At 40.7% G+C, this 25,408-nt stretch overlaps 1 protein-coding gene across 5 annotated transcripts in view; it reads right to left on the bottom strand.

Annotated features, from left to right (window-relative positions):
• The window catches only part of LOC126212978 (zinc finger protein 112-like), a 134,517-nt gene extending 124,324 nt beyond the window's left edge, over positions 1–10,193 (bottom strand). For 4 of the 5 annotated variants that reach the window (XM_049940511.1, XM_049940512.1, XM_049940514.1 and 1 more), the window contains exons 1-3: positions 10,073–10,193; positions 7,391–7,477; positions 694–756 (exon numbers count right to left, since the gene is read on the bottom strand). In XM_049940511.1, the coding sequence (XP_049796468.1) occupies positions 694–756; positions 7,391–7,459 (132 nt within the window). In that variant the 5' untranslated portion in view covers positions 7,460–7,477; positions 10,073–10,193. Of the gene's footprint in view, positions 1–613; positions 757–7,390; positions 7,478–10,072 lie in introns of those variants that run through there. The other variant, XM_049940513.1, reaches the window with a different exon arrangement.
• Positions 10,194–25,408: the final 15,215 nt, after the last annotated feature.

The following is a 25,408-nucleotide window of genomic DNA, read 5'->3' as shown; positions in this document are numbered from 1 at the left end:
AGAAATGATAAGTTCACAAAGGTACATGTATCACATTGGAACCACTGAAATAAAATGTTCAAATGTTCCTATGTTCTGTATTGTAATTTAAAAAACCTACCTGTTACCAACTGTTCGTCTAAAATTATAAGCCATATGTTTGTGACTATTACAGAGTCCTCTATCACAAAGCAAAAGAAGTGATCCAACTACAACATTCATATTTCTTCATGTACTACACGAATAGGTACTTAAAAATGGGGGTTTCTATTTAAAAAAAATGCAGTTGATATCCGTTTGACCTATGGCAGTGCCATCTATCGGGCCAACCAGAGTGCCATCTGGTTTTCCCCTGCAAGCTAAACAAGTTTAGTTCTTTCTAGTTTTTTCATTTGACGCTTATTTTGTGAGATATTTGGCCCAGTCATGATCAATGGACCACCCTGTATATTGAAACTACTGTTCATGTACTAAGACAATACTTCAATCCATACACAGCAATACCTAAAAATACTATATTTAGGCTTCAATGTCATATTTGACACTAGTGGGCAAATTATGATATTGTGAGTCAGTCATCATTACAAGCATTACTGGACAAACCTTGACACTAATGCACAGCTATATTTCTCACCTCTTCCATCATATTCCCCACAACTTTGAAGTAACAAATCATTGACTAATTCTAGTCAGTCACAAAAGCTCTAGAATTACCTCTTGATTCCCAGTCTCCTGCGATTCTTCCTTTATTTTCATACTGGAGGGGCATACCTGAACCTGTTGTAAATGTAATATGAAGCAAAATGAGTAGATTTAAACAGTCAATCTCCACACACTGTGGTAAATGTAATAAAAAACAAAATGAGTACATTTAAACAGTCATACTCTCCACACACTGTTTACAACTTTCACAACTTTTAAGCCAAATCAAAGTACTTGTCAAGAATAATCGATACCACATAATTTAGCAACAACTATCATTTTATTGCCAGTCTCAGTTTATGTTCTTTTGTGAGACAGTAATTCCAGTTGATGCAAAACTAATCTGTTTACTTCAATCAGAGTGAAAATAAAATTACGTGAATGACAGCATTATTTTCTAGATGTTAGTCACTACAGAACTATTATACAAATAATTTCTTATTGCATGATGAAACACCCACGGCATTTTCACACAGCACAGAGTTATTGTAAAACAGGTACTCTTATACAATGGGGGTAGCGCAAGTAAATGTCATATAAATGTTGGTTTCTGTGGTTATTCAAAATGGGAGTGGCAAAAGACTCCTGCAGCACACACAATACCATTCAAAGAATAAAATTGAGCAAAATAAACCTATAATTTTCACAAAAATGAAGAGAAATGAAATATCATCTAGGTGAAAAGGTTGAAAGCTGGACAACACCCTTCTCTATACTGTTCTTCTTAGGCCAGGCTTACAATAAATGTGTAGCTTGACTCAATGCAAACTTTGCTATGTTGTCAACACACACAGCTAATCTGCCAACACTATTTTTGCAAATTCAATTTATGGAGCATGTTCTTAAATTTGTACTGTCGCCAATTCTGCAGGAACATTCAAGATTCAGGAGGCAAAGGAAGCAAGAAATCTTTTACTGTGCAACCAAAAGTTTGGGTCAAACTTGAAGTTACATCATTTACACCAAAAATTCCTTAATATTTCTGTAACATCCTTGCAATTTTACAAATATCATCTATCATGGAGTAATGTATGATGACAAGGTAGTTGCAAAAAAACGTCAATACTGAATTAACAGCCTCTTAGTTTTGCCACAACTTTGCTACCATCACATATATAGACTGTGGAATATATCAGCATCCACATAACAGTATCACAAAAATTAATGTGAACTAGTGACACAAATGTGGTTCATGGTGTGGGTTCCTGGTGTCATGTCCTAGTTCATGAACCACAGGCAACGTATGAGTGGCCAAGTGGTCCTGACAGTTGGGATACCAGTTACTTTTGAATAAGGCTGGGCACCTCGGACATATTCAGAGTCGTGGTCACCTTTGTGCTCAGACGGCAAAGACTACCAACTCCACCAGTTAGTCCCTCAACCGTTAGGGGGTAACACTCAATGGGATCTGGGACAAGTAATGCTAGCAACCTGCTTCCCTGGTACTATAAATATGATACTGGCAACAATCAGAGCAAAATGCCTCGGACATTTGGACCTCTAATTGACAAACGAGGGACTCCTAAGATACGACTTGGCAAATGAATGGTAACGAGATGGGGAGCTATTAATATCAATGGGGGCTATTCTGGGAAGAAGGTAGAGCTGGCAGATGCTGCAAGTAAGATGGGGTTGGACGTTTTAGCTGTCAGTGACACTCGGGTAATGGGTGAGAAAGAAGAGGAAGTGGGAGAATACAAGGTCTACCTGTCAGGAGTCAAAGCAGGAATAGCACAATGGGGTGTAGGGCTTTTCATCAGGAAAGAAATGGAAACCAGTGTAGTTGCAATAAGGTATGTAAACGAACGACTGATGTGGATAGATTTGACAGTGTCTAGCAAGAAAATTAGGACTGTGTCAGTAGATTCGCATTGTGAATGGACAGATCAAGATAAGAAGGATAGTTTTTATGACGCACTCAGTGATGATATTGTTAGAGTAAAGGACAAGGACAGTGTTCTGCTCATGTGTAATTTTAATGCCAGGATTGGAAATCGAACAGAAGGGTATGAAAAGGTTATGGGTAAACTTGAAGAGGATTTGGAGGCCAACAGGAACGGGAAACAACTCTTGGATTTCTGTGCCAGTATGGGCTTAGTAATCACAAACTCCTATTTTAAACATAAGAACATTCACCAGTATACTTGTGAAGGCAGGGGAACCAGATCTGTCATTGACTATATAATAACAGATCAGGAATTCAGGATTGCTGTGAGGGACACACATGTATTCAGGGGATTCTTTGATGATACTGATCACCATTTAATCTGCAGTGAAATTGGTATTGTGAGGCTGAAAGTGCAGGAGGCCAGGTCCATGTGTAGGAGGATAAGAGTGGAGAAACTTCAGGATAAGGAAATCAGGCACAAGTACATAACAGTGATCTCAGAAAGGTACCAGTTAGTTGAATGTAGTCAATTGCAGTCACTGGAAAAGGAATGGACAAGGTACAGGGACACAGTACTAGAAGTGGTCAAAGAGTGTCTTGGAAAAGTAGTGTGTAAAGCTAAAATGAAGCAAACAGCTTGGTGGAATGACACAATCAAGGCAGCCTGTAAAAGGAAAAAGAAGGCATATCAAAAATGGCTACATACTAGAACTCAGGTAGACAGAGAAAGTTATGCTGAAGAAAGAAACGAAGCTGGAAAACCATTCTGAAGTGTAATTAGCAGTCTTCCAAAGGGAGGTAAGTAGGAAATGACAAGTATTTTGAACAGGTCAGGAAAACTGCTGGTAAAGCCTATTGATGCCTTGGGCAGATGGAGGGAATATTTTGAAGAGTTGCTCAATGTAGGTGAAAATACGATCAGTAATGTTTCAAATTTCGATGTACAATGGGACAGGAATGATGATGGAATTAGGATCACATTTGAGGAAGTGGAGAAAATGGTCAATAGATTGCAGTACAATAAAGCGGCTGGGGTGGATGACATTAAGTCGGAACTCATCAAATACAGTGGAATGTCAGGTCTTAAATGGCTACACAGGATAACTGAAATGGCGTGGGAGTCGGGACAGGATCCATCAGACTGGACCAAAGCAGTAATCACACCAATCTTTAAACATGGAAACAGAAAAGATTGTACCAACTACAGAGGTATCTCTTTGATCAGCGTTGTGGGTAAAATCTTCTCAGGTATTGTTGAAAGGAAAGTGCGAGTATTAGTTGAGGACAAACTGCATGAAAATCAGTGTGGGTTTAGGCCTCTTTAGAAGTTGTCAGGACCAGATCTTTAGCTTACGGCAAATAATGGAGAAGTGTTACGAGTGGAACAGGGAATTGTATCTATGTTTTATAGATCTAGAAAAGGCATATGACCGGGTTCCTAGGAGGAAGTTATTGTCTGTTCTACGTGATTATGGAATAGGAGGCAAACTTTTGCAAGCAATTAAAGGTCTTTACATAGATAGTCAGGCAGCAGTTAGAGAACGGTAAACTGAGTTCATGGTTCAGAGTAGTTTCAGGGGTAAGACAAGGCTGCAACCTGTCTCCACTGTTGTTCATATTCTTTATGGATCATATGTTGAAAACAATAGACTGGCTGGGTGAGATTAAGATATGTGAACACAAAATAAGCAGTCTTACATATGCAGATGACTTAGTTGTGATGGCAGATTCGATTGAAAGTTTGCAGAGTAATATTTCAGAGCTAGATCAGAAATGTAAGGACTATGGTATGAAGATTAGCATCTCCAAAACAAAAGTAATGTCAGTGGGAAAGAGATATAAACGGATTGAGTGCCAAATAGGAGGAACAAAGTTAGAACAGGTGGACGGTTTCAAGTACTTAGGATGCATATTCTCACAGGATTGCAACATAGTGAAAGAACTGGAAGCGGGGTGTAGCAAAGCTAATGCAGTGAGCGCTCAGCTACAATCTACTCTCTTCTGCAAGAAGGAAGTCAGTACCAAGACTAAGTTATCTGTGCACCGTTCAATCTTTCGACGTACTTTGTTGTATGGGAGCAAAAGCTGGGTGGATTCAGGTTACCTTATCAATAAGGTTGAGGTTACGGATATGAAAGTAGCTAGGATGATTGCAGGTAGTAGTAGATGGGAACAATGGCAGGAGGGTGTGCACAATGAGGAAATCAAAGTAAAACTGGGAATGAACTCTATAGATGTAGCAGCCAGGGCGAACAGGCTTAGATGGTGGGGTCATGTTACACGCATGGGAGAAGCAAGGTTACCCAAGAGACCCATGGGTTCAGCAGTAGAGGGTAGGAGGAGTCGGGGCAGACCAAGGAGGAAGGTACCTGGATTCGGTTAAGAATTATTTTGAAGTAATAGGCTTAACATCAGAAGAGGCACCAATGTTAGCACTGAATAGGGGATCATGGAGGAATTTTATAAGGGGGACTATGCTCCAGACTGAACGCTGAAAGGCATAATCAGTCTTAAATGATGATGATGATGAGTGACACAAACCAAAATTTTCTGTCACCGGTGTTATTGAGGCTTAGTTTACATATTCAGAGACAGGTGCCAATGCAAAAAATTATTGTATGAAACTAACTTCTTAAACCAGTGTTCACAGTAAATGTCTATTCAAACTTCTTTCAAGGTAACTATGAGAACTTGACTGAGCACTGGTGGAATGGTAATGTCAGTAACACAGCAGAAATACAGACCTTAACAAATGATCAACAGATGACTTTACCAACATGTAAATATTAGAAAAATACAAACTGAAAGCTATTAGAATCTACACAAGACAAGTTATGAATGGGGTTAACACATTCAGGAAATCTAAAAACCTGAAAATACAGGACTACAGTAGGAAAATAAGGGTTTTCATGAATGGCATAAATGTAACTATGGAAAAAAATTGTTATAAGAAATATTCATTGGCATTCCCAACCAACAATTAGACTATCACCTTCCTACTTAACCTAGGCCTTAGGCTACGCTACAACTCTATAACCACAACAGGTAGAGTATAGAACTCAATCCAAATCACTGCTTTCCTCAAAAAAATGGCTCTGAGCACTATGGGACTCAACTGCTGAGGTCATTAGTCCCCTAGAACTTAGAACTAGTTAAACCTAACTAACCTAAGGACATCACAAACATCCATGCCCGAGGCAGGATTCGAACCTGCGACCGTAGCGGTCTCGCGGTTCCAGACTGCAGCGCCTTTAACCGCACGGCCACTTCGGCCGGCACTGCTTTCCTCAAGTGATCACCATCTCCACTAGACCTATACAGGTATAGCAAAAAGGCAGTCTAAGCCACCACTTAACTTGTGACATAACAAAAAAGACAACCACACTGTACAACAGGAAACACACAAACAACATCCAAGGTGCCATCTATGTAATGTAAGATACACTTAAACTATACTGATAGCTCATATTGTTCACCAGACCCATAATTAGTTTTAAGTTCCAGTAAACACTTAATACTGAAATTAAAATTTCTATTCCATGCAATGTTTTGTTATTGTGGTCAGTCTTAAAACTTGTTTGATGCAGCTCTCCACATTAGTCCATCCAGTCCACACTTCATTTCTGAAACTATTTAAACCTGCCTACTGTAGTCAATCCCTTGTCTCTCTCTACAATTTTACCCCAAAATTCTTTTACTCAAATTTTAGGTTAAATTTCTTTTCTCTCTATTCTGTCCACTTGTTCATCATTCGCTATCTGATCTCCCCATGAAAATCTTCAGCAACCTGCTTTAGCACAACGTATGAAAAGCATATACTGCCTTCAAGTCCAGTTATTTTCCACATTTCAAATATGGAATGTAATAATCCATTACCTGAACCTGCTTTATTTTGAAATTACACTGCTAGTATTCGTTATAATGTCATATTCATTCTTAAATTGTAGATTGAAATTGACTTTAAAGGAAATGTACCAGATCAGATTAAATCTGCCTTTAAGCAAACATACAATCACTGCCAGCGCATTAAGAATATGCTTAAATTTTTTAAATTGATCTGTAGCAAGGCCAAAGGTCTAGGTTAGTGTGTAAGGAGACAGTATGGACCCAAGTTTCAATGGCAGTACTGAACAATTTGTTTAATCCTATACTGTGCATACAACATAATATGAACTGCCTATAACTGTCTTACTTTTAAATTTCATTAAATTCCTAACAGACATCATAAAGTCATATTCATTTTTATGATGCACAATGAATCTGATGAAAAAGTGTATTACAATGAATAACTTACGTTATTCTTCAACCTCTCTCAGAATAACTCATGATGAAATAATCCACAGGTGAACAAATAGATGTCAGTGTCCAATGGACACAATATTCTGGAAAGCAACCACATTTCCATCGTTAGGTGCACTGAGAAAACAGTCAATGCCCTGAGTGATGGCAATGTGGTCACTTGCTGAAATACTGTGCTCATCGGAACTGACATCTAACCTATCAATCGTGGACTATTTTGTCATACTAGCTTAATTTAATACGAAGATATTATCACTGCCAGTAAGATGTGCATTAAAAATTTGTCTAAATTTACAAAAATTAAATTCAAACCATCACCTGCATCATCTGTGAATTTTGACACATATAATTTATGCATTGTGCTGTAAATGTTGTGTGTAACCATAAAAACTCAGCAGTTTTTTTTGCCCTTAATTACTCATACTTTCAGCAAAATGGCATGAATTCTCCTTATTTACGTAACATACCGCACACTGAAATTAATGAAACAACAGTAAAAAAATAAATTAAGAAACTACTTACAATGGAGCCTGGTGAACTTGGTATCTCATTAGTTTCCTCTTTTATCCAAGTAGTTTTTTTGCGGTCCATTACTGCATTTATTAGCCGCTGAAATACAAAGAACCAGATTAAAAAAGTTACATCCCGTTTCCATTATTAATGTCAATGTCAGATACAACTCAAAGACAGTATTTTCAGTTAATTACTGGGTGCAGCAGATGAAACATTAAACTAGAAATAAATTTAACACTAGCTGAAGAAAAGAGTCCACTGACAAGAACTGATTACAATTATCTCATTACAAAGTGTAATAACGGAAATATGGAAGCGTCCGATCCCGCCCGTCTGCTTTGACCCATGACGTCACAAATATGGCGGAAACAAAAACAAACACACACACTTTCCACAAGAAGCCTAATGACACTAACAGGACAAGCGTGGGAAATGGGGTGTTTTGGGTGGGGGGCAAACTAAATATAAACAAATTTAGACGCCTTGCGTAGCTATAACGTGTAAGTGAAGACAGCCATGCATGAATACCCACCCACCTCCCCAGGGGTCGTAACCCCTGCAACCCATAGAAGATAAAGATGCTTCAGTAGCTGATTAGTGTTTTTTGTCTTTTTTTTTAAAAGAAATCTCACGGTATAGAACGAACAGATCAGAATGATAAATATAATAAACTAAAACAGAAATTCGAGGAAACATAATTAAAATAAGTAATAAATGTTTTTAAATTTAAAAAAAAATCTCACGAGATAGAACGAACAGATCAGAAAAGTAAATAAAATAAGATAAAACAGAACTGGAGACAGCCACACTCAAACCAAACTCCGCGCCGTCATGACGTCACACACGACAACACCCTTACGTCACGGGTCAAAGCCGACGGGTGGGATCGGACGCTTCGGTCTCAATATGATAGAAAATCAGTGTTTTGCAAAATCCATCCCACAGAAAGAAATGCTAGACTGATTTATACTGTTTTTTCCTGTCATTGGATTAAGGTATACTATACTACTGTGAGCATTATTTGAGAGGTGTCTTGCTGTTTCCCACAAGAACTCTAACTACAGCATTATGAGCAGTAAAAACAACTAATAAATGGAAAGTTAAATTTCTACAGACAATCAGTTACTAACATCAACCACAATTTTAAAGTTGAAGAATGGCAAGTTGGAATAAAGGCTTCCATCTCTGGGATCACCCTAATGTATACAATTATACAAACATGTTATAATCCGGTTATCATTGATGTAGGTTAGAACAAAATGGAATTTGTGGTTTTTAATCATGTATGTAGCACTTTCAATACTTAATCTCTAAACTCAGACATTAGTCTGCAGTTTGTCTTCATTTACTCCATCATCTTGACATGCGCAAAATGAAAATCTAACTATACGGGGTTTTCAGCAGCCTACAAACCGTTATTTTACCATATGTTTATGTTTGTTTTTGACATAGCTGCTCCTGGAAGGCTATTGTTGTATAAGGCATTACTGAATACCCACATTAGAGCAAATATTGCCATGCTGAATTTTTTTTATCCATTCACTAACGAAAAATCACACACACTGTACTTTTTGAAGAAGTTTTTATTTACTATCGTCTATGTTATTGGTTAATTTTGTATTATTACACATATTTACTGACACTCTCCCCTCTTAACTACGAACCAACATTAAATATTCTGTTACATAGTAGCTCTTTCTACAACAGTTACTTCCTCTCTATATCTATTTGCAAAGCTGTAGCATTTCTCTTATACTAAACCACATTCATATACGCATATAAATACAAACTGTTGTTAATGTAAGATTTCCAGGTATATGCAGCAGATCAAATAATAGGCCACTAAAATGACCCTAAATAGCCACAACAAATGAATACGTGCTACATTTTCTTTTATCTACAGATACCCAATTCCTGAAACGAGGTAGTGACTGTGTGCACTAAAAGACTGAAGAATACTATCGAGTTACTAACGCTATAGTCGGGATGAGCATCTGATTACATCATAGCAAACGCCGTTCTTATCCCTCGTCGTTCCTTCACAAAAATTACAACACAACAGAGATACAAATTAAGATAACCAAATAGTGAAAGTGAGAACTTCGCTATCTTAGGTCGCCCTTCCCACAGAAATTATAAATGACTATCACTTTCACTGGAGATCACAATACATAGAAACTCTTGAAAAAACGTTGAAAACACATAGTATTTTTTACAAAGTTACACAATATACATGTAGAGATTTTATTGGATGGGACAAAAAAAAAGTACTTCACAAGACGCTACAAACGGCGCACGTACTTTTCGTAATTGATGTACAGCATACGTAGATTACATAATGCGCACCAAAATACTGGTGGAAAAATTATTGATCTCTGTCTATATGGAAAAATTACAAGCTCTTGGGAAACGAGCCGATTGTTTTGAGAAACATAACCTAAAACAAGTATAAACCCAATTCACACGCTAGCCAAAACCATAAACAAATCCACTGATGATAATTTAATCATAGCCATTTGGATACACAACAAAATAAATTTGAAATATGCCGCAAAAAGCCATTACATTAATAAAACATTGAAATTATCACCAGAGCATCATAACAACATACATGGAAAATGATTCGTGTTACCCATGCAGTTACATGAATAATGAAAATGTGATCGAATGAAACAAGAAGTTTACATTTACCTCAGCTCATTTATCTCCACGATTTACATTTGTTAGTATGACATACAATCTAACATAACAGTCGCAACACTTGCTGTTGTTAAAGTTGTCACTGTTCGGCAGCTGGAGCGAAACTAGCGCTCCAAGCGGCGAGAAAGAGAACTTCAAATGCTCGTAAGCAGTGATCCCTATAGTATGGAGATCACTGGTCGATTACTGGTCGACAGCATAATGTTTGTTTGCTTCTTTTTCCTACGTGATTTACAAAATATTTGAATTATTTTTTTTTTGCCTCCGAGAGTTTGTGTAATATCAGAAGACCCAGATGTTTCTACAAATGATTCTAAATAAGCGCAAGTAAGGATAAAAATCATGAATCCAGTGGCAAGTTACATTACCTTCGTGAAGGAACACTGGTGTCGTTGGATAAAACTGCAGGTTACCAGGTGGATATCAATGGATTATAAACATATATTGGGGATTTAAAACTAGTTGCGACTGTTGACAATTCAGTACGGAGTGAGTGGAGGGAAGCGCAGTCGCCAGTGTGTGCTGGGCGCAGTCAGCAGTCAGCAGATGACCACAGCATGATGCCAGGCATACTTGGTGCGGAACCTAGCAGGTTCACTTGATTGCGTCAACAGCAAGTCGTGCAAGCTGGCTGATCTAAGATCTTTATCAAATGATTTTAAAGAAATTATTATGTAATAAACACTGATTCTCGCACTTCATTCGTCAGCTTCATGATGAACCACCTATCATTTCGTTAATGGTAATAGTTATTGCGATATTTTGATAATAGGCAAACTATTGCAAGAAATCTGTAGTTTGCAGTGAAAAATAGTTGTCGCTATGAATTTGTGTTTTGTGCGTGTTAGGTTGTATGTTGCTGTGTATTAAATGCAGACAATATACTGAATTATTCTTTAAGCCTGGAAGGATCGCTGTCTGTTTCCAATCACGAGAAAATGGAATTCATGTAAAGTGCTCTGTCACAAACTCGTAGGTCGATAGAAAAACTAGAATGAAATACTCATAAATTCTACATATCTCATAAATGGCTTGAGATATCGAAACAAGATTTAGAGAATGAAAGCGCACAAAGACGAGAGTGTTTTGATATATGATTAATATGCGAAAGTTCCATATCTACCACGATATTCAAGCGACTACAGATTTTTTCAATGAAATAATGTGATTATTGAGGGCCATCAATAGCTGGTTGGTACTGCAGCAGTATAAATGAAGGAGTTACACATTTATTTGTGTACTAAGAATGGGCTGCTTATAAACTATTGACCTGACTTGCATTCAGTTGTTACTTTAACTGCGTCAGGATTCTGTTTCAATTTCAACTGAGTTAGAAAGTTTGGGAAATGAATATTTCTATACTCTGCTGTCTTTTGGCAAAAGAAGCAGATTTTAACATGGCAACAAGATACATTACGCATTTCTCACAACTCATTACAGTCCTTCTTCAACTACCTTCTTGGTATGGCTCAAAACTCAATACCAGTCCTGTCGTGTAACATTTGCAGTGATCTCTTTTGTCAGAATTTCAATTTCAGTGAGCATTAACTTCTTGTAGCGTTTTGCCAAATTACTTTTCATCTAGGCCCATGTACTCTGTCGGATTTAATGAGCATGGTAAGAGGAAGCCTGATTAAACTATGCTCCTTACAGTTCATCGAACTGGTAGTATGAAGTTTTGGCTTATACAGCACTACAAGTTCCATTAACTTCGCCTTATACATGCTAGATTCAACTTCATTTTATGGAACATTTCTTTGTACCCAGAGCAAGATATCTGCTTTCCTCCACTGCATTGTTGGAGATTTATGCATCAGAACAGATTGGTATTGAGTTTTGTCCATTACTATTCTAGATTTCCGAGGAATGTTTTGCAGCATAACGTCATATTCTCAGCTGGTCAAAGGTGATCCTGGACGATCATTTATTGTAAATCTCTTATTCAGATGTACTGCACTGTTGTTATTAATGCAACGCAAACCCAAAACACTTCTTCACAATCCCTAATGATCAGAGAACATTTCACTGCCACAAATTCGACTTCATAACGAGAGCTGACAAACTCTGACGAATATAATTCGTGTCGCAACGTGGTACTGTTTATTCGGCATTAGTGGCAACAGGGACGCTTTAACAGCCAAACCACTGGCAGCGTGGTAGGGAATGGCTCTGAGCACTATGGGACTTAACATCTATGGTCATCAGTCCCCTAGAACTTAGAACTACTTAAACCTAACTAACCTAAGGACAGCACACAACACCCAGCCATCACGAGGCAGAGAAAATCCCTGACCCCGCCGGGAATCGAACCCGGGAACCCGGGCGTGGGAAGCGAGAACGCTACCGCACGACCACGAGATGCGGGCGCGTGGTAGGGAAAGTCGGCTCGCTATTACCTGGGCAACGCCATCACGTCTCCTTCTGGTCAGCCAAACGTCAAAAGTCGTAACTAATTTTAAACAAATGATAGATTCACAAATAAGAAGCACAGATATGTACCTCTACATGCAAAAGAGATCGACGCCCCATTTGTCGTTCCGTAGGCCTACTGTGTTTCAGTCCTTGTCACCTGTTGCCACTAATATAAGACCTTCATCTTTATATTATTCTAAGTCGGTCAAGCAACTGCTAAGCAGCGGGAGAAATATATTTTGGGTGTAAACCCCAAGCCCTCAAAGCCAATAACACTGTCAAAGTGCTATCATATGTTAAATTTTCATCCAGTGACATATGCGCTAGTTTATCAATTTCGAAGAAATGCTGTATCTTCTGCATTAAAAGGTGGGACATATTGTCACTTATCCCACATTTAATTTGCATCCCTTCTACATACAACTAATGTACGCACTGATGGAAACACAAAACAATAAACAGCTTATTTTTGTCTTTCCATCTTGCAGATGGCATGCTGATTTGGCTTAATAAGAAGTCACGGGCATCTTTTTTTAAATATCGGAACCCTATAGTCTTCAAAATTGGTCTGTCCTTCACTTGATCCTTCTGATACAGTTTCTGTTGCTGTCTGAACTTAAAATGAGGGGCACTTTCTTTGTCTCATAATAGTTTTGCACATAGTCTAGAGATCTGCACATTCTGATACTCCACAAGCTTTTCCTAGACACAAATAACTGCACTAAATTTTACCACCTCACCTTTCAAGACACTGTCCATTCCGTTCAACTGCTCTTCCAAGTCCTTTGCTGTCTCTGACAGAATTACAATGTCATTGGCGAAACTCACAGTTTTTATTTCTTCTCCATGGATTTTAATACCTACTCCGAATTTTTCTTTTGTTTCCATCACTGCTTGCTCAATATACAGATTGAATAACATCGGGGAGAGGCTACAACCCTGTCTCACTCCCTTCCCAACTACTGCTTCCCTTTCATGCCCCTCAACTCTTATAACTGCCATTTGGTTTCTATACAAATTGTAAATAGCCTTTCGCTACCTATATTTTACCCCTGCCACCTTCAGAATTTGAAAGAGAGTATTCCAGTTAACATTGTCAAAAGCTTTCTCTAAGTCTACAAATGCTAGACTCGTAGGTTTGCCTTTCCTTAATCTAGCTTCTAAGATAAGATGTAGGGTCAGTATTGCCTCACGTGTTCCAATATTTCTACAGAATCCAAACTGATCTTCCCCTAGGTCGTCTTCTACTAGTTTTTCCATTCGTCTGTAAAGAATTCGCGTTAGTATTTTGCAGCAGTGACTTATTAAACTGATAGTTCAGTAATTTTCACATCTGTCAACACCTGCTTTCTTTGGGATTGGAATTATTATATTCTTCTTGAAGTCTGAGGGTATTTCGCCTGTCTGATACATCTTGCTCACCAGATGGTAGAGTTTTGTCAGGACTGGCTCTCCCAAGGCCATCAGGAGTTCTAATGGAATGTTGTCTACTCCTGGGGCCTTGTTTCGACTCAGGTCTTTCAGTGCTCTGTCAAACTCTTCACTCAGTATCATATCTCCCATTTCATCTTCATCTACATCCTCTTCCATTTCCATAATATTGTCCTCAAGTATATCGCCCTGGTATATAAAGATCGAATAACATCAGGAATAGGCTACAACTCTGTCTCACTCCCTTCCCAATCACTGCTTCCCTTGTATGCCCCTCGACTATTATAAGTGCCATCTGGTTTCTGTACAAACAGTAAATAGCTTTTTGCTCCCTGTATTTCACCCCTGCCCCCTTCAGAATTAGAAAGATAGTATTCCAGTCAGCTTTGTCAGAAGCTTTCTCTAAGTCTACAAATGCTAGAAACGTAGGTTTGCCTTTCCTTTATCTATCTTCTAAGATAAGTCATAGGGTCAGTATTGCCTCATGTGTTTCAACATTTCTATGGAATCGAAACCGATCTTCCCCGGCGTCTACCTTTACCAGTTTTTCCATTCGTCTGTAAGGAATTCGTGTCAGTATTTTGCAGCCATGGCTTATTAAACTGATAGTTCGGTAATTTTCACATCTGTCAACACCTGCTTTGTTTGGGATTGGAATTATTATAATATTTTTGAAGTCTGAGGGTGTTTCGCCTGTCTCATACATCTTTCTCACTAGATGGTAGAATTTAGTCAGGGTTGGCTCTCCCAAGGCTATCAGTACTTCTAATGGAATGTTGTCTACTCCCGAGGTCTTGTTTCGACTTAGGTCTTACAGTGCTCTGTCAAACTTTTCACGTAGTATCATATATCCCATTTCATCTTCATCTACGTCCTCTTCCATTTCCATAAAATTCTTCTCAAGTACATTGCCCTTATATAGACCCTTGATATACTCCTTCCAACTTTCTGCTTTCCGTTCTTTGCTTAGAACTGGGTTTCCATCTGAGCTCTTGACATTCACACAAGTGGCTCTCTTTTCTCCAAAGCTCTTTAATTTTGCTGTAGGCATTATCTATCTTACCCCTAGTGGTATATGCCTCAACATCCATACAGTTGTCCACTAGCCATCCTACTTAGCCATTTTGTACATCCTGTCGATCTCATTTTTGAGACATTGGTATTTGTTTTTGCCTGCTTCATTTACTGCATTTTTATACGTCCTCCTTTCATCAATTAAGTTCAATATTTCTTTGTTAGCCAAGGATTTCTACTAGCCCTCGTCTTTTTACCTACTTGATCCTTTGCTGCCTTCCCTACTCCTTCTTCTTCTACTGCATTTCTTTCCACCGTTCTTGTCAATCGTTCCCTAATGCTCTCTCTGAAATTCTCTACAACCTCTAGTTCTTTCAGTTTATCCATGTCCCATCTCCTTAAGTTCCCACCTTTTTTGCAGGTTCTTCAGATTTTATCTACAGTTCATAATTAATAGATTGTGATCAGAGTCCACATGTGCCCCTTGAAATGTCTTACAATTTAAAGCCTGGTTCCTAAATCTCTGTCTTACCATTATATAATCTATCTGAAACCTTCCAGTGTCTTTAGGCCTCTTCCACGTATACAGTTGTCTTTCATGATTCTTAAACAAAGTGTTAGCTATGAATAAGTTCAGCTCTGTGCATAATTCTACCAGGGGACTTCCACTTTCATTCCTTGTCCCCATTCCTTTTTCACCTACTACATTTCCTTCTCTTCCGTTTCCTACGATCAAATTCCAGTCACCCACTACTAGTAAGTTTTCGTTTCCCCTCACTTTCTGAATAATTTCTTTTATCTTATAACACATTTCCTCAATCTCTTCGTCATCTGCAGAGCTTGTTGGCATATAAACTTGTACTACTGTGGTAGTTAGATTATTAGTATTTCGTATTATATGTGTGTAGGTTATCAGTCACTATTAGAAATATTGTCCTCTCAGCTGCAACAGAAATTACGCAGATCTTCGCCACAGCATTGTTTAAGTAAAATGTTAAAAATGTGCGTTTTTAAGTATTGAGTAATATGTAAACTGAATACTGTAGGTCAAATTCGATGCTTAATTTCTTGTGCTGTTCACTTAATAGAATAAGTGTATGGCCTTGTAATACGACAAAAAAATATACGTAATGTGATAGATTTGTTTACTCCTGTACAAGATAGTCCTTTTAGAGAAAGTGTGAGTATGATAATCCAAGATTTATGTGAGATTTGGAAGACTGATCGATTTCTTCAACTAAAGCATGTGTATAACATACAAAGACATGCAGATCGAAGAGGTTGACAGTGCTAATTTTCTGGGACTACAACTCGATAACAAATTCAGTTGGGAAGGGCATACCAAAGAACTGCTGAAGCGCCTAAATAAGTCTGTATTTGCAGAGATAATGATGTCTGATGTAGGAGATATAAATATAAAAGACCTTACATACTTTCATTCTATCATTTCATAAGTCTCCTGACAAATGATGAGGATAATAAGTATTATATTCATCCCAATGGCCAGCAGCTATTTCCATAGCAGTACGAAAATATTTGTTCGCTCCAGGAACTATCCTCTCTGGAAATATCACCCGGGTCTACGACCTTTAACTGGAATCACTGAGCCAGGAACACAGTTATTCCATTACCAACTTCCATGTTACCTGTAGTGACAGCCCGTAAACTGCCAGACGACGAGAACAGTGAGCCAATAACGATAACTGCCAGAGAAAAATACAGGTCTCTAACAGTTATTTCCATAGTCGCTCAAATTCCTTATGGTAGCTCTCTTTGTACTACCCACCCAAACTAAACTGACATAAATGGCGGTGGCTCAAGGGAACGTCCATACTTTTTGATGCCTGTACTGCAGCTCCTATCAGGCAGTGCTCTGACATTAACTTTATTTAATTGTTTGTGCTAAAAGTAGCGAAGGCGCAGGAAACACGACACAGTTCTATCAACAGATTCCAATGACATTAAGAACACCCTCTCCTTCATAGCCAAATCTCCGATGAGTTGACGCGAAAGTGTAGTACAATCTTTGGTCAAGAGATGGCACGGGGCACTGTTGGTATTTACTGAATAACTGCTAGTATTAGATGAGTGGTTATCACAGGAACTGTTACTTCTCAGTAACCGGTTATTTCTTTCAGTTATGCTATTTTTTGCCACCTCTACAGCTGATGTTTGTAGAAGGAAAGTACTCACAACATCCTGGATATTTTTATTTGGTTACTTGGCTATCAAAAACACGTTTTCTGTGAAAGTCGTATTTCTTCCCGGACATTATGCTTGCTTCTATATGAACAATGTGCTATGATTACAACAAGTATGAATATTTTGTGCCTTAGTGCTGATTAGCTGCCATAAAATCGGAAAACTGTGGATTTATTGTGTAGAACATAAAGCTTTTGGTGTGGTTGTTACTGTTAGTCTTGAATGTAATTTACTGATGATTTTGTATTAACACAGTGAAATATTATAATCATTCTGCTTTGGAACATTAAACATGTCAGCTTAAGGAAACGTGGCAAATCACAAATTTTATTGTGTTAAGGGTTTGTTTATAAATAACTGAGCTACTTTTGTTTATATTTTGCACAATGTGTTGCAGGAAATAACTTCCATTTTCAAGTGTATTCTTCACCATCATGTGCCATTTTTTCGTGATGTTTTTGCATATAACTATTTATGAACGTTTGTTGGTCATTTTCTTATGTGTGCCTCTACTGTGCTCAGAAAATTGGACCACAAGAAAACTTAAGGACAACAGATCAAACAGAACCCCGTGTATGATAAACACCACGATTAGAAATGGCATAATATAGAGAACAATGCCCTTCAAAATGAGAAATATTTCATGAAACGCGTCGTGCAAAATATAAATAAAAGTAAAAATCGTGTGTTAGCAGTTATTTATAAATAAACGCATTGTTTCCACAGTTGTCGCTGGTTATCACAAACCATTTCTAATGCGTAAAATCAAATTATTGCGGTACTTTTATTAATCTGTAATATTTATTTACCCATTGAGAACTATTCATTAAATGGTGTAGTTTATTTGTTAAATTACACATAGATTGTTAGTTTCAGGTCTATAAGAGTGTGTGGTGTCGACAGTTCGTATCGACCACGAAACTTGATATCTGCGAACTCTAAGTGCTCTGTCGAGCCTGCATCTTCACTTTACTTTAGTCAGTTCTTTGTTATACTTCATTCTGTATGGACGCAGTGTCAAGTGTAAATATATACAAGCTACGACATATATGGGAATTAAGTTTTCTATATCCTGATTACCGATCCCTTTCCCATAGTGGTGATTCCGCTTTTTGTGTTTCACGTCTTCCGTGCTGGTGTCTATGCAACAGATTATATGCACTATGTAATGACCATGCCAAATAATGCCTTGTTCAAAGATAAGCACAACTCCGCTCACCGAGTTTTGTCGTTCCTTCTCCAACGGCATATTCATAATTTACACACAGTGATTTGCGTTCTCAAACAACGCCATGTGCTAACCTCATTAGTTTTCAACAGTCGACAATTACGCCGTTAGAGCGAACAATGGACTCAGGCTTCATGTCATCAGATTATGCCCATATGACAGTGAAATATGAACTGAACAATATTTAGAATTGTGTCTCTTCAAATCGAGTGTTTCAAGAACAAAGTGATCTCCATTTGAATACGTGTTTAACCACCCACTGGCATGCTACATCAGTTACTGTAAGGTCATGTGCAACGCCGCCATTATTACAAACCGCGCCGGATGCATTCCACGCACATGGTGTTCCAGTTGTGTCCAATTTACGTGCAAAATTCAGTGTTTCGCATAACATGGACCCCTTACCTCATATCAGTGGCTCGCCACATGCACTACAGGCATGTTATGCCTCAGATAGTTTCCACGTGGGTGACGTTCTCAACCCCCCCCCCTCACTCCTCCCACTTGCGGGGGCCCCGTTTCCGATTGCTCAACTGCCTGCTACTCCCACAGCACCGTCTGTGTCTGCCGTGCTGTGTTTTGCGTAACATGGACTCCTTACCTCATTGCAGTGGTTTGCCACATGCACTACAGGCATGTTGTGCATCAGATAGTTTCCACACAGGAGGCGTTCTCAACCAACTCCCCCGCACACAACTTGCAGGGGCCCCATTTCCGATTGCTTAACTGCCTGCTACTCTCACAGCACCTCCTGTGTCTGCCGTGCCGGTCTCTCGCCCTGTTCTGGAAGCGAGTTGTTTCCATCCCGCACTCGTCACTCACGGTCCAGTTTCCAGGACACCCCCCCCCCGCCCCTGTACTGTCCATCCACTCCTTTCCAAGGTACCATCCGTGCCTGCCATGCTGTGTTTTCGTGACTCACAATCAACTATACCAGCTGCCGCTGCTACGGATTCGCCCGCCTGCTTTAAATCTGTGCCTACCACGCCGGTCTCTGACTTAACCTCAGTTCAGCCACTACCCCAGGAGATACCAAAACCACCGTCGTCACCTCTACCTGGTCGCCTGCCGAAGCTACTGCCCTTATACAAGGACAACCCGGCATTGTGGTTCACGCTCGTCAAGCATCTGTTCGAGTTACATGATGTGTCTGACGACAACTCAAATTTTCTCTGTCTCATCACACACCTCCATGACTATATGGATTTGATTTGTAACCTGCTCCTTTCGCCGCCGCCTGAACCAAAATACGAGTTTGCAAAGAAGACTATAATGGAACGATTTGCCTGCTCGCCACAAGAGTTAATAATCAAGATTCTCTATGAGGAGCACCTGGGGGAATGTACCTCCTCACAAACCCTGGCGCTGCCTTCGATTGCTCATGAACGAGCATATCATGCCTGACGCCACCCTATGGGCTATGTGGTCTGCCAGACCACCTACTGATTCACAGATCCATCTGTTACCACACTCGTTCAAGTCCATTGGCTCCCGCCTACGCATCACTGACCAGTTGTATTCACTGCTGTGGCAACATCAGCCGGTTCATTCCACACCGTTCGTTGGCACAGCTGCCCCTGCATACAGACCTTCAGCCGGCAGAGGCAGGGCTCACTCCGCCATCACCTCATCTGCTTCAGCTTCAGCTCACTCTCTCCGCTGTCCGAGCACTTCAGGATCGCTCACGCACCTTATGTACCAGTCTATTTACCGGAAAAAATCAATGAGGACAAGCTGCCCCCACTCTCACAGTATCACCTCGTCCTCACCCTGCTCACCCTTTCTGCTGGTACCACAAGGTGCTCGGCGACGACGCCAAGGAGAGCAGGTTGCTATGCCAACACCCAAACGCCGACCACAGGAACTGTAGGCGCCCCCGGTGGTCCCGGTCGCCTACGGTGGACTGGAAGGCGAGTGGTGACCTCTCCAGCTGACAGGATGCTAGGAAATGACTGTGGACGCATCAGAAACGCCAAAGAAACATTATTAATTCATGACACCTTTATTCCTGCCGAGTAGAATGTGGCCTGCATAACACAGGCTGGCTGAGGTTGGTAATATCAACGACCTTCCCCGAGTCCTAGCTGACTCGGAGCGGTGATACCAGCTGCAGGCCGCACTAGTCTTGCTAGTGCAGCGCCGCGTGCTGTGACGTAGCAGTGGAATGCTCTTACTTCAGCCGCACGTGGCCGGCGGTGCCTGGCTGGCTGGCCGGCTTGGTGGCAGACAGCAGGCCGCTGCGCGTAGGAGGCTCCAGGTTGGAGTCACGGCGCTGTCGGCACGAGAAGCGTTCTTGTAGTGCGGAGTGTACTCTATCCCACCCCGTCCTCTTCCCTGCCCCTCCTGGTAGCTCATCTGCGGTGGACGGGCGGAATGGGCTGCCGTCCCCCAGCGTCGTCGGCTCACCTGGTTGTGACGGCGGATGCACAGGGCCTAGGCCCCACACAATCTCGACGACAGCTCACTGATGTGGTCAGCATTGGCGGCGAGCGAGTCTGTCGCGATGTCTGCTAATCGTGGGTTGATGATTGACAGCAGCAGCAGAGAGGACCAGAGCTGGTACTGTCCCCTCATGTCTGCTGCTGGATGGGCCGCCCTTACTGCAACATCTCCTTAATAAAGATTAACATGTCGATCACCGAGCTGAGCGCTACACATCGTCCCAGTACACATCTAACTGCAAGTCTAACTGCGAGTGCCTTATTGCTATCAAAGCTGGCGTATTTAAAGGAAGCACGAGCGACGTCCTGACGTCATGCTCGTTTGTAATGAACGCATTCGTTCCACTTATTCTGCTGATTTATCTGTCGTACTCGCCCCTTAGGTGTTCTTGGTTCAAATGGCTCTGAGCACTATGGGACTTAACATCTGTGGTCATCAGTCCCCTAGAACTTAGAACTACTTAAACCTAACTAACCTAAGGACATCACACACATCCATGCCCGAGGCAGGATTCGAACCTGCGACCGTAGCAGTTGCGCGGTTCCGGACTGAGCGCCTAGAACCGCTAGACCACCGCGGCCGGCTTAGGTGTTCTTGTGACAGAGTTGTTGTTACAGCAGACTTACGTGAAGTTATGAAATGCAGTACAGCTGACGCTATACCTCTGTCTTACACTCTACGAAAGTCTCCGTCTCACACAAACTCGCGTGCTAAGCAATTCTCTCTTGCCTGTTGTGTGTAACCAGGCCACTGCCCCTGTGTGACGACACATTCCGATACATGTGCAATCCTCTTACCTCTTGGCTAACCTACTGCCTCTAACTCTTGGCATAGGCAACGAAACTTTGACAATATTCCACGATTCCAACTCTTTAGTATTCCGTGACACTACACATCCCCCTCCTTTAAGAAAATTCGTCCCGAATTTTACAATTCTGGACTTACTGGTTGTGCACGCCATACTTCCTTATACTCTACAGGTACCTTACAACTACTCCTTCAACACTATCAAACTTCTTATCCGCTGATAATTTATTTACACATAATACTGATTCCAATCTTATCATTGATTATCTATTTATATTATGTTCCCCTATTCCAGATCCATCCCATAGGTATTTGATGTACGGTTGTTATTTCAGAATGAGGCATCTTTTTCCTTATACAAAAGTAAGTTGCACAAATAAACACTGGAACTAAGATTATGCTAGTCGTTGACACACCAAATATAACTGTGTGTTGCATACTTTTCTCCTGATATTGCTGCACATGCTGCAGTAGTTGATTAACTGAGATCTGCTCTTTTTCTGAGATAATCAGGTTATCTAAAGATTGTAGCAATGTGGGATCCAAGGACTCGTTAAGAAACGTTAGGTTCTGGCAAGGCAATATGTGTGGTGGTTCCTCTGGATAATACAAAATAGGCTGTGTCACATTAATCATTGTTGTACCCGTGAAAGTAGCTGGTAGGTGATAATGCTTCCCCACTATTTCACATTCAGTGCCATTAATCAACCGCGGTGGTCTAGCGGTTCTAGGCGCGCAGTCCGGAACCGCGCGACTGCTACGGTCGCAGGTTCGAATCCTGCCTCGGGCGTGGATGTGTGTGATGTCCTTAGGTTAGTTAGGTTTAACTAGTTCTAAGTTCTAGGGGACTAATGACCTCAGCAGTTGAGTCCCATAGTGCTCAGAGCCATTTGAACCATTTTAGCCATTAATCAATAACCCAATGCCCTGCAATTCAAGCTTTGATATGTCTGTCAATCTACCATTTCTATAACAAGTGGCAACTACGGTCTCTGGTTCGAACACAGAGTAAATCCAATGTTCCCCAAATTTCTGAAATTTCGGTCTCGGAAGTAACACCTTCTTTTCGCATTCTAAGGTTCCCATATTCCTCAAGAACAACTGCAACTCACACGAATGATTGTGGGTTGCCACCTCCTTTGCTGGAAAAATAAAAGCACTTCCCCTGAAACAGTCTATCAAATCTCCCATAGATATTACCACATGAGCACTCCTCCATCTTGACACTAACAACACTTCCCGAGTTTGAACTTGCACCCACTTCCCAAATGCACCCAATCTAATTGGATATGGGTGTACTGTATAACACTGGTACCGCGAATTGATACCCATCACTGATATTTGCACTTCTACGTGTATACTCGCCTGATCCGTAATTACTCTCACTTTAGACATGCGATGGAATAACGGTAAATTCCGCTTCGCCAGAGGCACGACATGACGCACTCCTTCCGAGAAATCTTTCTGCGCTTTCAGCAACACCTTCAGCATCTGATCTGGACCTAACAAGGTGGCATTCAATTGCTCATGCACTGCGTGATGCATAGCTTCATATAACGCTTCCAATTCAACACACACATCATCCACCCTGTCTGCTAATGCGCTCAATAAAGCTGTTACTTGTATTTTCCCATCTATTCGGCTCAATCTCGTCTGTATAGTATCTATATCCCCATTCAACATTTTCCTGGTATTTGCTGCATACCGTTCCAGGTCTGACGCCAACTCCCGCACTGTTCTAGTGACATTCAATATCCCCTACTCCATGTAACCTACACGTGTCGTGTGCCAATCCACTTTCGACTTTGTCCCCACTGCCAACTCCTGCACCTCTCCCACCGTACTATTTAAGCTCCTTATATCTTTCTCATCCACGGTTCCAAACACTGCTTTCAGCAATTTTACTCCTGCATCCAAGCACCCTCGTTTCCTGCGAACGAGCGTGTGCGGGACCACTTTCGTTACTTGTTGCAGCTCCCTTCTCAGCTTTTCGTATGAGAGCTTCAATTCCTGATACTCGTTCCGGAAGTCTTGAAATAACCCCTCCTTCTCTGTGGCCGCCTGTCGCGCCGTAAACCTATCGTGTAGTGTCCGTACATCATTCCTCACTCCCCATACATTATACGTGAACACAATTGTCCACCTGCGTCTTGATAATACCACATCTAACTGTCTTGCAAAAAAAATTCCCTTATCTAGTGGTTGCACCTGCACCACCTCTCCTTTGCAACAGTGTAGCAGTACCAGACTGATGAAAAATTTCCCGGGCCACATCCTGGCACGGCACCCGAAGGAAAAGGAAGCCATGTCAATCGCTCCCTTCCTTACCACGTCTAAAACACACAAATGACAAGTAAAAACTGCACATACCCTATTACCTAATAACAATAAATACGACATGTTCCTCCCCGAGGACACTTAATCTACTTATCCCTAGACCTTAGTGCGTAAGGAACGTTCCTCTGCTGTTCTTTTAGCTTCAGTACCCTCACACCCTTTGTTACTGCTGGAGGAATCTGTGATAACGCATCCACTGCGCCCTTAAACGGCTTAATCCTACTTACATGAACTACTGACGACTTGGTTGGCAACTGCAACTTCATGTTCATTTACCTGTTACGGTCCAGAATATTTCGTCATAAACTTCTTCGTTTTATCCTTCGGAACATAAGGATTAGCCAACAATACCCATTGACCAATTCTGTATTGCGGCAGTTTACCTGTTCTTTGCGCAATACTCTCTTGTTTCTCCAAAGCTTTAGTATTAGCACGCCGTACCCTTTGCCAAATCTCTCTCAATTTCTTGGCGAAATTCTTCACTGACTCATCCTGTGAACCTACCTGAGGTTTGAGCACATCAAATGGTGATGGCATTTTCCGACCATAAATTACCTCATACAGAGAGAGCCCCGTTCCTGTATGAACTTCCGCGTTATATGCGCTTGTCAACAGATTTAAATACACGTCCCAATCCGAGTGTTCTGAATTTACGTAATGACTAATCATCTTGACTAACGTCCTATAAACCCGTTCTCTTCGTCCATTCGACTGAGGATGAAATGGGCTTGTCCGCAATTTCTTAACTTTCAATAAATGGCATAACTGCTTCATCAGCTCCGACATAAAGTTACTACCCTGATCTGTAATTATAGTATCAGGCACACCATACTTCAGCAACCAGTTATTTACTAAGGCTTGCGCAACACTGCTTGCCTTCTGATCTGGAATAGCTACCATTACCAGGTATCGGTAAAAATGATCTAATATTGTTAATATGTATCGATTACCCGCTTGGGTCTTGTTAAATGCTCCGATTACGTCTAATCCGATGAATGCGAACGGACGATCAGCTTCAGGTAGTCTCTGTAACTGAATTTCTGATGACTTAAATCTGCTCTCTGTGCACACGATATACAATTTTGCACATACTGCTCTACATCACTGCGACGTGTCTTCCACCAAAACCTTTCAGCTACCCGTCTATCAGTCGTTCTTTTACCACCATGACCTGACAATACATGGTCGTGCGCTTGTTTCAACACTTCTTCCCTCAGTGACTCCGGTACTACAATGCATAGTCCACACTTCGTCTTCCTGCAAAGCAACCTATCCTGCATTTCAAACTGGGGTTGCGTTCAGAACAATTGACACTCTCTGTCAGTGGCTTGCGCCTTTACCCACTCCTTCTCACTTATGCCCCCAACTTCTACAGCTGCTATTTTTCTACTAGGCGCATCTGCATTCGTATGTTTTACCCCTGGTTTGTGAATTACCTTGTAGTCAAATTCACT

Source organism: Schistocerca nitens, chromosome 11 (genome assembly GCF_023898315.1).
Source record: "Schistocerca nitens isolate TAMUIC-IGC-003100 chromosome 11, iqSchNite1.1, whole genome shotgun sequence".
Taxonomy (NCBI): domain Eukaryota; kingdom Metazoa; phylum Arthropoda; class Insecta; order Orthoptera; family Acrididae; genus Schistocerca; species Schistocerca nitens.
Note: the sequence above shows the minus strand (reverse complement) of the source record. Positions and strands in the feature narration are given on the sequence as shown.